Source organism: Lates calcarifer, linkage group LG3, assembly GCF_001640805.2.
Source record: "Lates calcarifer isolate ASB-BC8 linkage group LG3, TLL_Latcal_v3, whole genome shotgun sequence".
Taxonomy (NCBI): domain Eukaryota; kingdom Metazoa; phylum Chordata; class Actinopteri; family Centropomidae; genus Lates; species Lates calcarifer.
In genome coordinates this window covers 21,090,076-21,103,056 of record NC_066835.1, presented here as the reverse complement: position 1 = coordinate 21,103,056, position 12,981 = coordinate 21,090,076, and the positions used below count along the sequence as shown (strand labels likewise).

At 38.5% G+C, this 12,981-nt stretch overlaps 1 protein-coding gene across 1 annotated transcript; it reads right to left on the bottom strand.

The window, feature by feature from the left end:
- Positions 1-2,059: 2,059 nt before the first annotated feature.
- Positions 2,060-7,755, bottom strand: vamp1a (vesicle associated membrane protein 1a). The gene is made up of 5 exons (XM_018682994.2): positions 7,674-7,755; positions 5,659-5,782; positions 5,279-5,437; positions 2,525-2,576; positions 2,060-2,213 (listed from the first exon to the last, which is right to left on the bottom strand). Coding segments are annotated over exons 1-5 (354 nt in total). The 5' UTR covers positions 7,676-7,755; the 3' UTR covers positions 2,060-2,196.
- Between the last annotated feature and the right edge of the window lie 5,226 nt (positions 7,756-12,981).

Genomic DNA, 12,981 nt, shown 5'->3' with positions numbered 1-12,981 from the left:
CAGGCTATAATAGATTTTTTTTTTGGTAGAAAAACGACAATGTGAAACGTCTGTGATAGTGATGAACCTACAGAGAATTATCAGCTGAATCTGCAGCTTTATTTTGCCTTTGAAGAGCTTTATAGTGAGTTTCAGCTCATTTTTATATTTTACTGAGTGTGGCTTTCAGCCGCAGCAGGCAGCTGCTCAGAGACAAAGCAGAGCTCTGTGTGTGAATACAGACGTCCATATCAGTCCCACTGGACATTAAGCTGACTTTATTCTGGCTGCTCCCTATAATAAAGTCTATGTAATGTCTGAGTGAGCTGATGTGTGATCGTCTGGTTCACAGCAAACGTGACGAGGCAACACTGGAGAATGTCTGGACCCGATACTCCAGATATCATCCAGTGTTCATACGTGAAATATGTAAAATAAAAAAGGACTTAAATTTATTAGTTGGATTCAAACACACTAATATACTCTGCATACCTTCAGTTCAGACATTAAGAAACTGATATAAAACCTCTTACATTCTTGTACTTTCTCCAAACTTTTAAACCAACCAGATTAATATCTGACTTCATCATAAACATGAACACGATTTTAAACAGGTTTAGAGGAACATTGTGTTATTTTCTGACAGCAGGGTCAAAATCAAAATAAAAAACCTTGGAGTAAATCAGAGAACAAACACCACATCTCTGTTGCAAACATTAATTTATTTGATCCCAGGAATCCCAGGCCATATTCAGAATATCAGTGCCTCTCACCTTAACATCAAATATCCTGATCTCCACTACACACAGCTTTAAATTTCTCTCTTCGTAATAACTCCTTTAATGTCTACAGTCTGATGGCAGATAACTCACTCACCACCACTCAGGGTTTCAATGCCTCAAATACTCCTTTATACAGAGGAATCAACATTCAAGCGAGTTCAGAACAAAGAGACGTGTTTCACATTCAAACCACAGAAAACACAAGTCAGGTCGGTTCACAAGACGATAAAATAAAAACAGGACTGTTGCAGCATCGTTAACGTTACAGTGAGTTAAAAGGAGGCTGGACAGACAAACATGGAAACAGTTCCTGTTGTATTTCAACAGGACGTCGTCATAAAAGTCACATTTCTGCTCCAAGTGGAAATACATCAGCAGCAGTTCCAACACTGACAGCAAGAGGGCAGCTTTCCTGTGAAATACTGTACAAGTACAATAAAGCCAGACGACAGAACAGAGAGGGAAACGAAGCAGAAATCCATTAACCCAGGTTTAAAAGGCTGATCAGTGTCAGTCCATTCAGAACTGGATCTGATCCCTACATCTGTCATCTAAACAAACAAGTTATTTTATTAATATTCATCAGACTAACTGCTGATTATTTGTGGCGTGAGCCGTGTCTGACACTGTCACCTGTCTCCAGGGGCTGCAGCATCTTGTTAACCTCCACAGTTCAACAGGCAAAACACGGAACATTTTCTACCTCAGCTGATGCAAGACAGCAGAGGTGAGATCAGCAGAAAATAATGTGGGGATTACAAATTATCTGATGAATGCTGCTGATTCAACTGTTCCTTCAGCAGCTGTTGAGATTTCTGAGCCCTGAAAACGACTTTCAAAAACACAAACAGCAAAAAAAAAAAAAAAAAAAAAAAGCAGCTGCTAACAGCTGTCCTGCAGACATCTGTGTTGAGGAGTTGATTTCTCCACAGTGGCTTTGATTATGTTTCCAGTTTCATGCCAAACATTGTGTTTGATGAACAAACCTGGATTAATGGATGTTAGATCTGCAGCATAAACTGTTTTTACTGACAACAAACTTTTTAATATTCTTGGCCACAACAGGAACAACATTTGTCACTAAGAACAACAAGTGGCAGAGAGTAAAGAAGTCTCACAATTTAAACTGTCTCGACACAGTAAACTCCACCCATCTGGTTCTCCCCTGGAGGTAAAATAAGCACAAAAAAATTACATCCACCTGCTGTTTGACGCGGTAAAACCTGCCCAGAGAGACTTTTTCCTGCTGGGAGCAGAGAAGACAGGAGGCACTGGAGCACATTACAGACCATGCATGAAGGATTTCTGGGGAAGGCATCGGTGAGGAAGAGGAGGATGAAGAGCAGGAGGAGCGCTGAGGAAAAGGCTGGATTTGGCTCGGTGGTGTCGGCGCAGACTCGTCCTGTGACTTGTGTGTCCGTCCCTGAAGAGCAGCTCAGTAGAAGAAATACACTGAGGAGGGAGAAAAGACACGAGCCTCTGAGTCACATTTAGAAAATAACTCGCATACAAGGACAACAACAAGTCACCAGTGTTCGAGTTCAAGTCCAAGTCTGAATCACCAAAGAAGAGTCGGAGTCCAACACATGAATTGTTACAGTATTGATGTGACGATAAAAAACTCTGAGTCCTGTCTCCAACTTCTGAGTCTGAAAGCAGTCAGTGTTCGAGTTCGAGTCCCAAGTCAACTCCGAGTCATCTGTGCTTGAGTCCAGGATGTGAAACGTGTGTGTTATGTGTGGCTGCAGTATCGTGGTACTTACAGAAGATGACTCCGACACATATAATACCTATTACAGCCATGATGATCATCATCTGGAGCAAAAACAAACGTCAGAAAATTAGAACAAGAACTGCACTCTGACGAGTTACTGAGTTTTTTCAGTTTCTTTCTGAAATATTTAGGAATCCCAAATGTTTTCGGCTGAAAATTTGCAAAATTCCAAATTTATATATCTGCACATTTATAATATGCAAGGTTTCACAACACAAACACAGTCAGGTGGAGTGTGTGTGTGTGTGTGTGTGAGTGAGACTCTGAGTGTCAGAGCTGCAGACAGACAGGAAATCACATCACCTCTGATGGGGGGGGAGGGCGAGAGAGATTAACAAGAACAAGGGGTTAGAGAGAGAGAGAGGAACCAGATGTTAGTGGATTGGTTGTTGGTGTGTGAAAATGAATGGAAGTGTGTTTGTGTTGTTGTCCTTCCAACTGAAGACACTGATGTGTTTTTAATTGTTTGTGACTCCACGGCACACAGGAATAAGATGATAATACATCAGGCTGCAGGTTCTGGTCTTTTCTTGTTGTCGATAAGTAAAATATAATCTTTATATAATATATAAAATAAAATATCACCAGATTTCTCCTTTTAAAAAAACAACCTGGTGCAATAAAGGTCGTGGTGTTGTTAATATTAGAGGCCTGGGAATACATTATGTCAGTGAAGGTTCTCACAAGTGTGTGTCTTTGTGTGTCTTTGTGTGTCTTTGTGTATACTGTGGGTAGGTGGAGTTATATCACAGATCACAGCTGGCTCTTTAATCCCTGACTGTCACTGTAATCCAGATTGGGATTCTCTCTCTCTCTGACTTCCTGGTTGCTGTCAGTCGACCTCTCCTCTCATGTAATCCTCCTCTGGCTTTCTGAACGGCGGCTCCTGATTGGACGTCATGAAGCTGCTCTGTCTGTCCATCAGAGGCGAGGGTTTGATGAACTGATGCGGAGATAAAAATGGATTGGCAGCTGACGCTGAATGGATGGATGGATGGATGGATGAGGACAGAGTGATGTGGTGAGGAAGGTGAAGGAGGGATAAAGATGGAGGCTGCCGGGAAAATCCAGGACTGAGCTGTGTCAGACTGGTGATGCAGTTACAGAGTGAAATTCATGAAACTGATGAAACTGAAGTCTCAGTTGTACAAGTATTAAAGTGAATCATGTTTACATTTTTTTATTAATGTGGGGACTTCCACAGGTTATTCATTTCAATGAAAACAATCACTCATCGTCCACTTATTTGCTTTTTCTCCCACATTACAGTTGGCTCCATTGGAGACGGATCTGTTGATACAGAGGCTCAGCAGCTGTTAGGACTTCATCCACTGAACTTTCTGGACTTCTGTGTTGGCATAAAGGTCAGTGTCAGTGTTTATTCTGAAAGCTGGTGAGTCTACCTTGAGTTGGAGTTTAAATTATATTTCCAAGATCAAGAATGAACTTTCATCCTTGAAATTAGAGACGTTTTGTTTTGTTTACCGATCAGGAACTGAGATCCTGTGAAACTTGTGTCTCAGTCTAATTACAAACTGCAAAACTTCTCTGCCATTTCTGTCAGGCTTCGTTTCTTTTTCATACTCGAATGTTCTGTTTTTTTTCTGCTGTTCTATTATTATTCTATTATCCTGTTGTGTTTTCTCCTTCACTGTGCACTTGGCTGACTTGCACTCATTTCGAGTCGAGTCACCTAAACGCTTACACAGAGTGAAATCATATTGCTACCGGTGGATGAATTTAATTCGAGAGGTGATGAGGAAACGAAACGCACTTCCTGTCTGTGTTTGTAAAGAGGTTATTTTCTTCAAAGAGCTGAGTCAGTCTGAACACACAGCTACGACCTCTCTGTTCTCTGATGATACAGGTTTACTGTCACAGCATAAAACTGTGAACCGGTCCCACAGCTGAGGAGGCAGAGGGTTATCTGGTTCCTGTTCAGGAAAAGGAAATATTCCTTTAGGATCCTGCTCACACAAGATTGCATCACATTATTCCTGCAGATCCTGTTCCACCACATCCTGAGGGTTTTCTGTGGGACTCAGATCTGGTGACACAGTGCATTGTGATGCTGGAAGGAACCATTAGAAGACGGTAAACTGTGGCCATAAAGAGATGCACGTGGTCCGCAATGACACTCACACAAACCATGAATGACTGGTCTTAAGGGGCCATGAAAACATTCTCCACACCATTACACCACCACCAGGTTCTGACTCCACCATCTGTGTGTCTCAGTAGAAATCCAGACTCATCAGACCAGTCTTCATCTGTCAGGAGTGGAAGGAGTGGGTCTTCTGCTGTTGTACCTCATCTTTTCTGACTTGCTCCTCTGCTCACCACAGTAATGAAGAGTGGTTATCTGAGTTACCGTAGCCTTCCTGTCAGCTCCGACCAGTCTGACCATTCTCCTCTGGTCTCTCTCATCAGCAAGGTGTTTCCATCCACAGACCTGATGTTCACTGGATGTTTTCTTGAATATTTGTATAGATAAGCAGGTATCCAGGTGTTCCTAATAAAGTGCTCATTGAGTGTTCTGCACAAAGACTTGAATTTGTTGAAATAAGCAGTGAGGCTGAAACTGATCTGAGACTTATTGTTAGTGCTCACAGACATCCTGACAGCTCATGTTTGTAGACAGTGTCACTCTGAGGGATGGATGCTGCTTTTTGTCGTACTACTGAGCGAGACTGATGCACGGTGGGAAACAAATACACAGTGACACACACTGAGACGTGCTCACCTTGCAGTTTTTCCACCAGTACTTGTTCTTGAGTTTGGCAGCGCTGCTCTCGAACTGCGAGGCTCCAGCCTGCAGGGCGTCGGCCCGGTCGTCCAGCTCCGACAGCTTCTGGTCTCTCTCCAGGACTTTGTCCACGTTCACACGCATGATGTCCACCACCTGAGGACAAAAACACCTGTCAGCAGCACTGCTTTCAGAGCTTCCTGTGTAGAGACACGTTTGTTTTGACGCTGCTACATCATGTCACATTTACTCCCTTCATTATTCACTTCATCAAATCTTTAACTGATTTTAGTGAATAAACGTGTGATTCTTTGTCTCTGTCCTGTCTCTGACCAGACAACACAACAGGTACACAAACACCTGAGCGGCGTCCTCACCTCGTCCACCTGCGCCTGCGTCTGCTGCAGTCGTCTGTTGCTCGTCAGGTTCGGGGCCGAAGCCGCGGGGCCCCCCTCGCCCTCCCCGGGAGCTCCTGGAGTACCTGCTGCGTCTGGAGTCGACCTGCGAGACAAGAGCATGTGGGTGAAGGAGAGAGGAAGAGAGGTGAAGTGATGGCGTGAAAAATACAGAAGAGGTCAGTGTGTACATAATGAGAAATATTAAAACATGGTGTAGCAGGAGTATAAGTAGCAGAGAATCAAGTTAAAGTGAATTAGAGTTAGAGTCTGGTCAAGCCAGCCCACATGAGGCTGAGTGTACTGAACTGACCAAAGGTGTGTTTTATTGATCATGGATTTAACTTTATATTTGATAGAGACAGTTTTATTACTTCTTTCAAAAGCTACAGACTCTAATTTTAAACTCCAGATACTGGGAAAAGTTTCAAATTTGAATTTTAGCTAAAGAATCCTTTCATCATTAAAGTATTTTCACATTTTAGTAATGCTACTTTTACTCTTCTACACCGTCTTTGCTTCTTTTATTTAGACTTTTAATATTTGTAATAGAGTATTTTAGGAGAGCTACTTTCACTTTATTTGTCATAGAGTGTTTCTGTTCTGCTGTGCTGCTACTTTACTTTATTAAAATGTCTAAATATATTTTGATACTAATACTTCTGTGCTTGTAGTTCAGGACTTTCATTGTAATATTGCTACTTTTACTTTTACTTGGACTTTCACTTTACTTCTAATAGAGTATTTCTATACTGTGGTGTTGTTAGTTTTACAAAATACTCCTGTATTTCAATTCTAATTCTATAAATTCTTCTGTGCTTTTCCTTTAGTAAAGTTTAAATGCAGTACTTTTACTTTACTTGTATCAGAGTATCTTCACATTGTAGTATTGCTACTTTTACTTCACTTCTAAACTGTGGTGTTGCTACTTCTACTTAAGTCAGATGTCTGAGTACTTTGTCATTTGTCAGCGACTTTATGAAATAGAAACTGTCCACAGCTACAGAATGAATTAGAAAAGCCAAACTCTAATTCAATAATAGAAACATGACTCATCTCACTTTGGCCTCTGTCCACAGATTCAAAGAAACTGGAACAGCTCAGCAGTTTACAAGAATACAATGAGAAAATACAACCACAGTACAAACACTGTGCAGGTAGAGATTTACTTCACACACACACACACACACACACACACACACACACACAGGCTGCTACACAGCAGGTGGTTTGATGCATGATTACACTAAAGAGCAGTTGAGTTTTACTGCCTCTGCTGTGTAACAGACAGGCGTGTTGTCCGGAGCTAAAATGGAGAGAGATTAGTGCAGCAGCAGCGGCCACAGAGGCTCCTGACAGAGAGGGCTGGATTTGACTGATGGAGATAAACAAGCACGCAATAATACTCCACCCCCCCACCCCCCCCCACACACACACCCACACCAAGAAATAAATCAAATTAAGAATTAAAAAAACTAAGAATTAAAAAATAAATCTCCATAATATATGTTTGTCTTTCTAAAACTGTGTCCTTGCAGTTTTGTGTGACATCTGAAATGAACTAATGTCTTTATTTTGCAGACTCACTGCAGCTGGTTCCGACGCTGGGAGCTGAATAAAGTGAGTGATGAAGAAGAAGTCGCTGGTGTGGAGTGTGGAGGCTGATCACTGTATTGATGGATAGTTTTGTAGGTGAATCAGCCGGTGAGTCATGGTACTATTCCTGCAGTCTAACAGCTGCAACCCAGAAATTTCCAGACTAACTCCCAAGTTACGTCTAAATAAAAGGAATAAAACAAGCGATCGAAATGAAGGAGATATGATTTCAAATGTGATATGAGTAGTTTAAATACAGCGGAGACTACAGTGACCTGGAGGTTTCTTAAAGATCTCAAACAAGCTGCTGTTTGGAGCCGATTGATTCAACTTTAATTTAAGAGAGTGAACGGATATTTACAGATTTTGTTAATAATTCAAAAATGTAATGAAGTACTCACATCTCAGCGGCAGGAGGATGGAGATAATCTGAGTCCGAGAGAGAGCGAGGGTGAGGGAGGTGAGAGAGATATAAAGAGAGAGGGAGGGAGGGAGGGAGGGGGAGAGGCGAGAGGGAGAGGGAGGGAGAGAGAGAGAGAGAGAGAGAGAGACTCCCGTTGAATATAAATGAAAGAGGATGACTTGAGTCTTCTCTCTGTCTGATCTTGATTCACTTTTTCTTTCAAAAAAAAACTACAACTAAAGCAGCTGCGCAGATTAAAACACACACACACACACACAGAGAGAGAGAGAGAGAGAGAGAGAGAGAGAGAGAGAGAGAGAGAGAGAGAGAGAGAGACTGTCTCAGTCTGAGGCTGTAATACCCCCAACGGAAATCATTATTTTCCGTCTAATATTAACCTCAGATTGTTCCTTTAAATCGCTCTTAACGGCACCAGGCACGCGCACGGGCGACACGTGCACATGCACCGTAGTCAGTCAATAGGTGAAATTCACCTGCTCAGGTAAGCAGGAAATCCTGTCCGCGCAGCAGAATCTACAGCTCAGCGCCTCTCTGACACTTTACCTCAGGAACAGTATGAATACCATGATGTAAAAATAAAAATACACAGGTATGACCAGCTCAAAGTGTCATCATTGGTGTACAAGGTATTCAGATCCAGAACAAGCAGAGATACTACAGTGTAAAATAAGTCCTTTCAAATACACATGAACGTTCAGATGTAGATTTAAAGTTAAGTTTTTGTTGTGAGTGCAGGCGGTGTGGTCACAGCGGCTCTACCACTCGATTTAGTCACCTGTCCAGAACGGACTACAGGGAGATGAAATCAAACGCATCCTCTCGGTGGACCGGATACAGGTGTGTTAATTAGCTTCCGGTTCCTGTCGCCCGGTTTGACTTCAGCGCACAGATGTATTATAAGAAATATTAATATTCTAATAATACATGATATTACACATACACAATACATAATAATAGCAGTGCACTAAGACATCTATGTCCGTGCTGTATGAAGTCGAACGCACCTAATGTTAGCTGATTTATGTCGTCATTGGACGCGACGTGTTCTCATTGGCCATGACCTTGTGGGAGGAGCGAAGAGAGGCGGAGAAACGGAAGTTGGGATAACAGATTAAAACAAAGTTTGAACCGTTGCTTCTGTTTGCCAGTACAGTGAGGAAACGTCGTTACCGAAGAAGCCTGGATGCTAAAACAAACTCTGGAGCTGCTTTTTTATTGAGCTCGAGTGAGACCGGACACTGAGCACACCTGCGGTGCGAAGGTAAGGCAAACGGCTGGCGGCTACCATTACAATTAACGTTATCAGAGAGCGTTAGCATTAGCATTACCATGTAATGATGCCATTTAATTCCATTTTCACTCGCGTGGGTAAGTGTGTGTGTGTTTCTTCTGTTTCTGTGACTAACGCGTCCCGGACATGAGTTGTGGAGGGTGGTAACTGTTCAGTAGTCTGTTTGTTTACAATTCCGTTTTCAGCTCTTTACAGTTACTTTGCAGACATTTACTGCTTATTTGTAATTTTGTGCTCCATCTTGGTCATTTGAAGTTCATTTGATTCATGGTTAAACTATTGATGAGGAATAGGTTGTAGTGTATTTATCAGTTTCCTTTGTATGTTTCTCTTTGATTTCCTCCAGCTGTCACCACTTCGTCCACAACATCGTTCATGATCACAGAGACATCATCCATGATCTCAGAGAGACATTGTTCACAATCAAAGAGATGTCATCTACAAGTGTAGATACAAAGATGTTGTTATTTGAGACCGGGACAGATGCTACCAGGTAATTCACAAACCGCTTTACATCTACGGTCCAACACAGACTGAGACAGAGAAGTGTAATCATAAAAGTAATTGATCATTTTCCTTTGCATGTTTCGCTTTCATTTCCTCCAGGTGTAATCACTTTGTCCACGGCATTGTCCATGATCACTGAGGTCGAAGAGACATTGTTGAGGATCGTCCACGATCAGAGGTGTTGTCCATGACTGCAAAGACCTTGTCAAAGATGAGAGAGACATTGTCCCTGCTCCAGAGAGCTCTGTGCAAGAATCGGTAGAGACTGGGCTCCTCGATTCAAGAGCATCGACCATGATCAGGGAGACTGTCGATGTTAACAGAGACACCGTCTATGATCTCAGTGACATCGTCCACAATCACAAAGACATTGACTTTGTCCATAATCTCAGAAACTTTGTCCGCAATCACAGACATTGTCCACAATTGCATGAATGAAAGTTATCTATAAATTTGGAAGTACTATGAAGTAAGAAAAGTAAATTGAAATGGTAAAAATAATCTAATATTAGAAGTAACAGTAGAAGTAATCTGTAATATAAAAGCAATGCAGAAGGAAAAGTAGTCCAAAATTGAAGTTAAAATGTCATGTTAAGATAAGGCATCAAGACTTCAAACAAACATTAAACACCATCAAAACATGTCATAGTACAACAATGCGTCAAAAATATTCAAAAATAGTCATAGTATATTAAGGAATCAAAAATGGTCAATATTACTATACTATAGTATGCCATCAAAAAACATCATAGTATATGATGTCAAAAATTCCCAAAGGAATTTCATAATGTCGTAAGACATCAAAAAGGTCAAAAAAATGTCATAGTATAATAAGGAATCAGAAAATGTCAAAAAATATCGCAGTATAATAAGGTGTCAGAAAATGTCAAAAAAATATCATAGTATAGTATGGCGTCAAAAAATGTCATAGTATAGTAAGGCGTCAAAAATCATCAAAAAATGTCATAGTATACTAAGGTGTCAAAAATCATCAAAAAATATCATAGTATAGTAAGACATCCAAAAATATCAAAAAATGTCATAGTATAGTAAGGCGTCAAAAAATGTCAAAAAATGTCATAGTATAGTAAGACATCCAAAAATGTCAAAAAATGTCATAGTATAGTAAGGCGTCAAAAAATGTCAAAAAATGTCATAGTATAGTATGGCGTCAAAAAATGTCATAGTATAGCAAGGCGTCAAAAAATGTCAAAAAATGTCATAGTATATAGTAAGGCATCAAAAAATGTCATAGTATAGTAAGACATCCAAAAATCATCAAAAAATGTCATAGTATACTAAGGTGTCAAAAATCATCAAAAAATATCATAGTATAGTAAGACATCCAAAAATATAAAAAAATGTCATAGTATAGTAAGGCGTCAAAAAATGTCAAAAAATGTCATAGTATAGTAAGACATCCAAAAATGTCAAAAAATGTCATAGTATAGTAAGGCGTCAAAAAATGTCAAAAAATGTCATAGTATAGTATGGCGTCAAAAAATGTCATAGTATAGTAAGGCGTCAAAAAATGTCAAAAAATGTCATAGTATATAGTAAGGCATCAAAAAATGTCATAGTATAGTAAGGCGTCAAAAAATGTCAAAAAATGTCATAGTATAGTAAGGCATCAAAAATCATCAAAAAATGTCATAGTATAGTAAGACATTCAAAAATGTCAAAAAATGTCATAGTATAGTAAGGTCAAAAAATGTCAAAAAATGTCATAGTATATCAAAAATGTCAAAAATGTCATAGTATAGTAAGACATCCAAAAATGTCAAAAATGTCATAGTATAAAGGCATCAAAAATCAAAAATGTCATAGTATAGTAAGGCGTCAAAAATGTCAAAAAATGTCATAGTATAGTATGGCATCAAAAATGTCAAAAAATGTCATAGTATAGTATCCAAAATGTCAAAAAATGTCATAGTATAGTAAGGCATCAAAAATCAAAAAATGTCATAATAGTAATCAAAAAAGTCAAAAAATGTCATAGTATAGTAAGGCGTCAAAAAATGTCATAGTATAGTAAGTCCAAAAATGTCAAAAATGTCATCGTCAAAAAATGTCATAGTATAGTATGGCGTCAAAAAAATGTCATAGTACAAGGCGTCAAAAAATGTCAAAAAATGTCATAGTACATCAAAAATGTCATAGTATAGTAAGACATCCAAAAATGTCAAAAAATGTCATAGTATAGTAAGACGTCAAAAATCATCAAAAATGTCATAGTATACTAAGTGTCAAAAATCATCAAAAAAATAGTCATAGTATAGTAAGACATCCAAAAATATAAAAAATGTCATAGTATAGTAAGGCGTCAAAAATGTCAAAAAATGTCATAGTATAGTAAGACATCCAAAAATGTCAAAAAATGTCATAGTATAGTAAGGCGATCAAAAATGTCAAAAAATGTCATAGTATAGTAGGCATCAAAAAATGTCATAGTATAGTAAGGCGTCAAAAATGTCAAAAAATGTCATAGTATAGTATAAGGCATCAAAAAAATGTCATAGTATAGTAAGGCGTCAAAAAATGTCAAAAAATGTCATAGTATGTAAGCATCAAAAATCAAAAAATTCAAGTAAGTAAGACATTCAAAATGTCAAAAAATGTCATAGTATAGTAAGGCATGTCAAAAAATGTCAAAAAATGTCAATAGTATAGTAAGGCAGTCAAAAAATGTCAAAAAATGTCATAGTATAGTAAGACATCCAAAAATGTCAAAAAATGTCATAGTATAGTAAGGTCATCCAAAAATAAAAGTCAAAAAAATGGTCAAAAGTATAGTAAAGGCAGTCAAAAATCAAAAAAAAATGTCATAGTATAGTAAGCGTCCAAAAATGTCAAAAAATGTCATAGTATAAGGTAAAGACATCCAAAAATGTCAAAAAATGTCATAGTATAGTAAGACATCCAAAAATGTCAAAAAATGTCATAGTATAGTAAGGCGTCAAAAAATGCATCAAAAAATGTCATAGTATAGTAAGGCGTCAAAAAATGTCATAGTATAGTAAGTAACGTCCAAAAATGTCAAAAAATGTCATAGTATAGTATGGCATCCAAAAAATGTCAAAAAAAAAATGTCATAAAATGTATAGTAAGACATCCAAAATCGTCAAAAAATGTCATAGTATAGTAAGACAGTCCAAAAAATGTCAAAAAATGTCATAGTATATAAGTATACGTACATCCAAAAATGTCAAAAAAATGTCATAGTATAGTAAGGCGTCAAAATGTCAAAAATGTCATAGTATAGTAAGTGCAATGCCAAAAATGTCATAGTATAGTAGTCAAAAAATGTCATAGTCATAGTAAAGTATAGTCAAAAATCATCAAAAAATGTCATAGTATGTATCAAAAAATAAAAAAATAGTATAGTAAAAAATGTCAAAAAATCATCATCAAAAAAATCAAAAAATGTCATAGTATAGTAATCAAAAATGTCAAAAATGTCATCAAAAAAAATGTCATAGTAATAGTA

Excerpts from the sequence above, each read along its gene's own strand:
- vamp1a (XM_018682994.2), bottom strand. Across the intron at positions 5,438-5,658 it reads CGCAGGCGCAGGTGGACGAG|GTGGTGGACATCATGCGTGT; the intron begins GTGAGGACGCCG and ends TTTTGTCCTCAG. Across the intron at positions 2,577-5,278 it reads ACTGGTGGAAAAACTGCAAG|ATGATGATCATCATGGCTGT; the intron begins GTGAGCACGTCT and ends TTTTTGCTCCAG.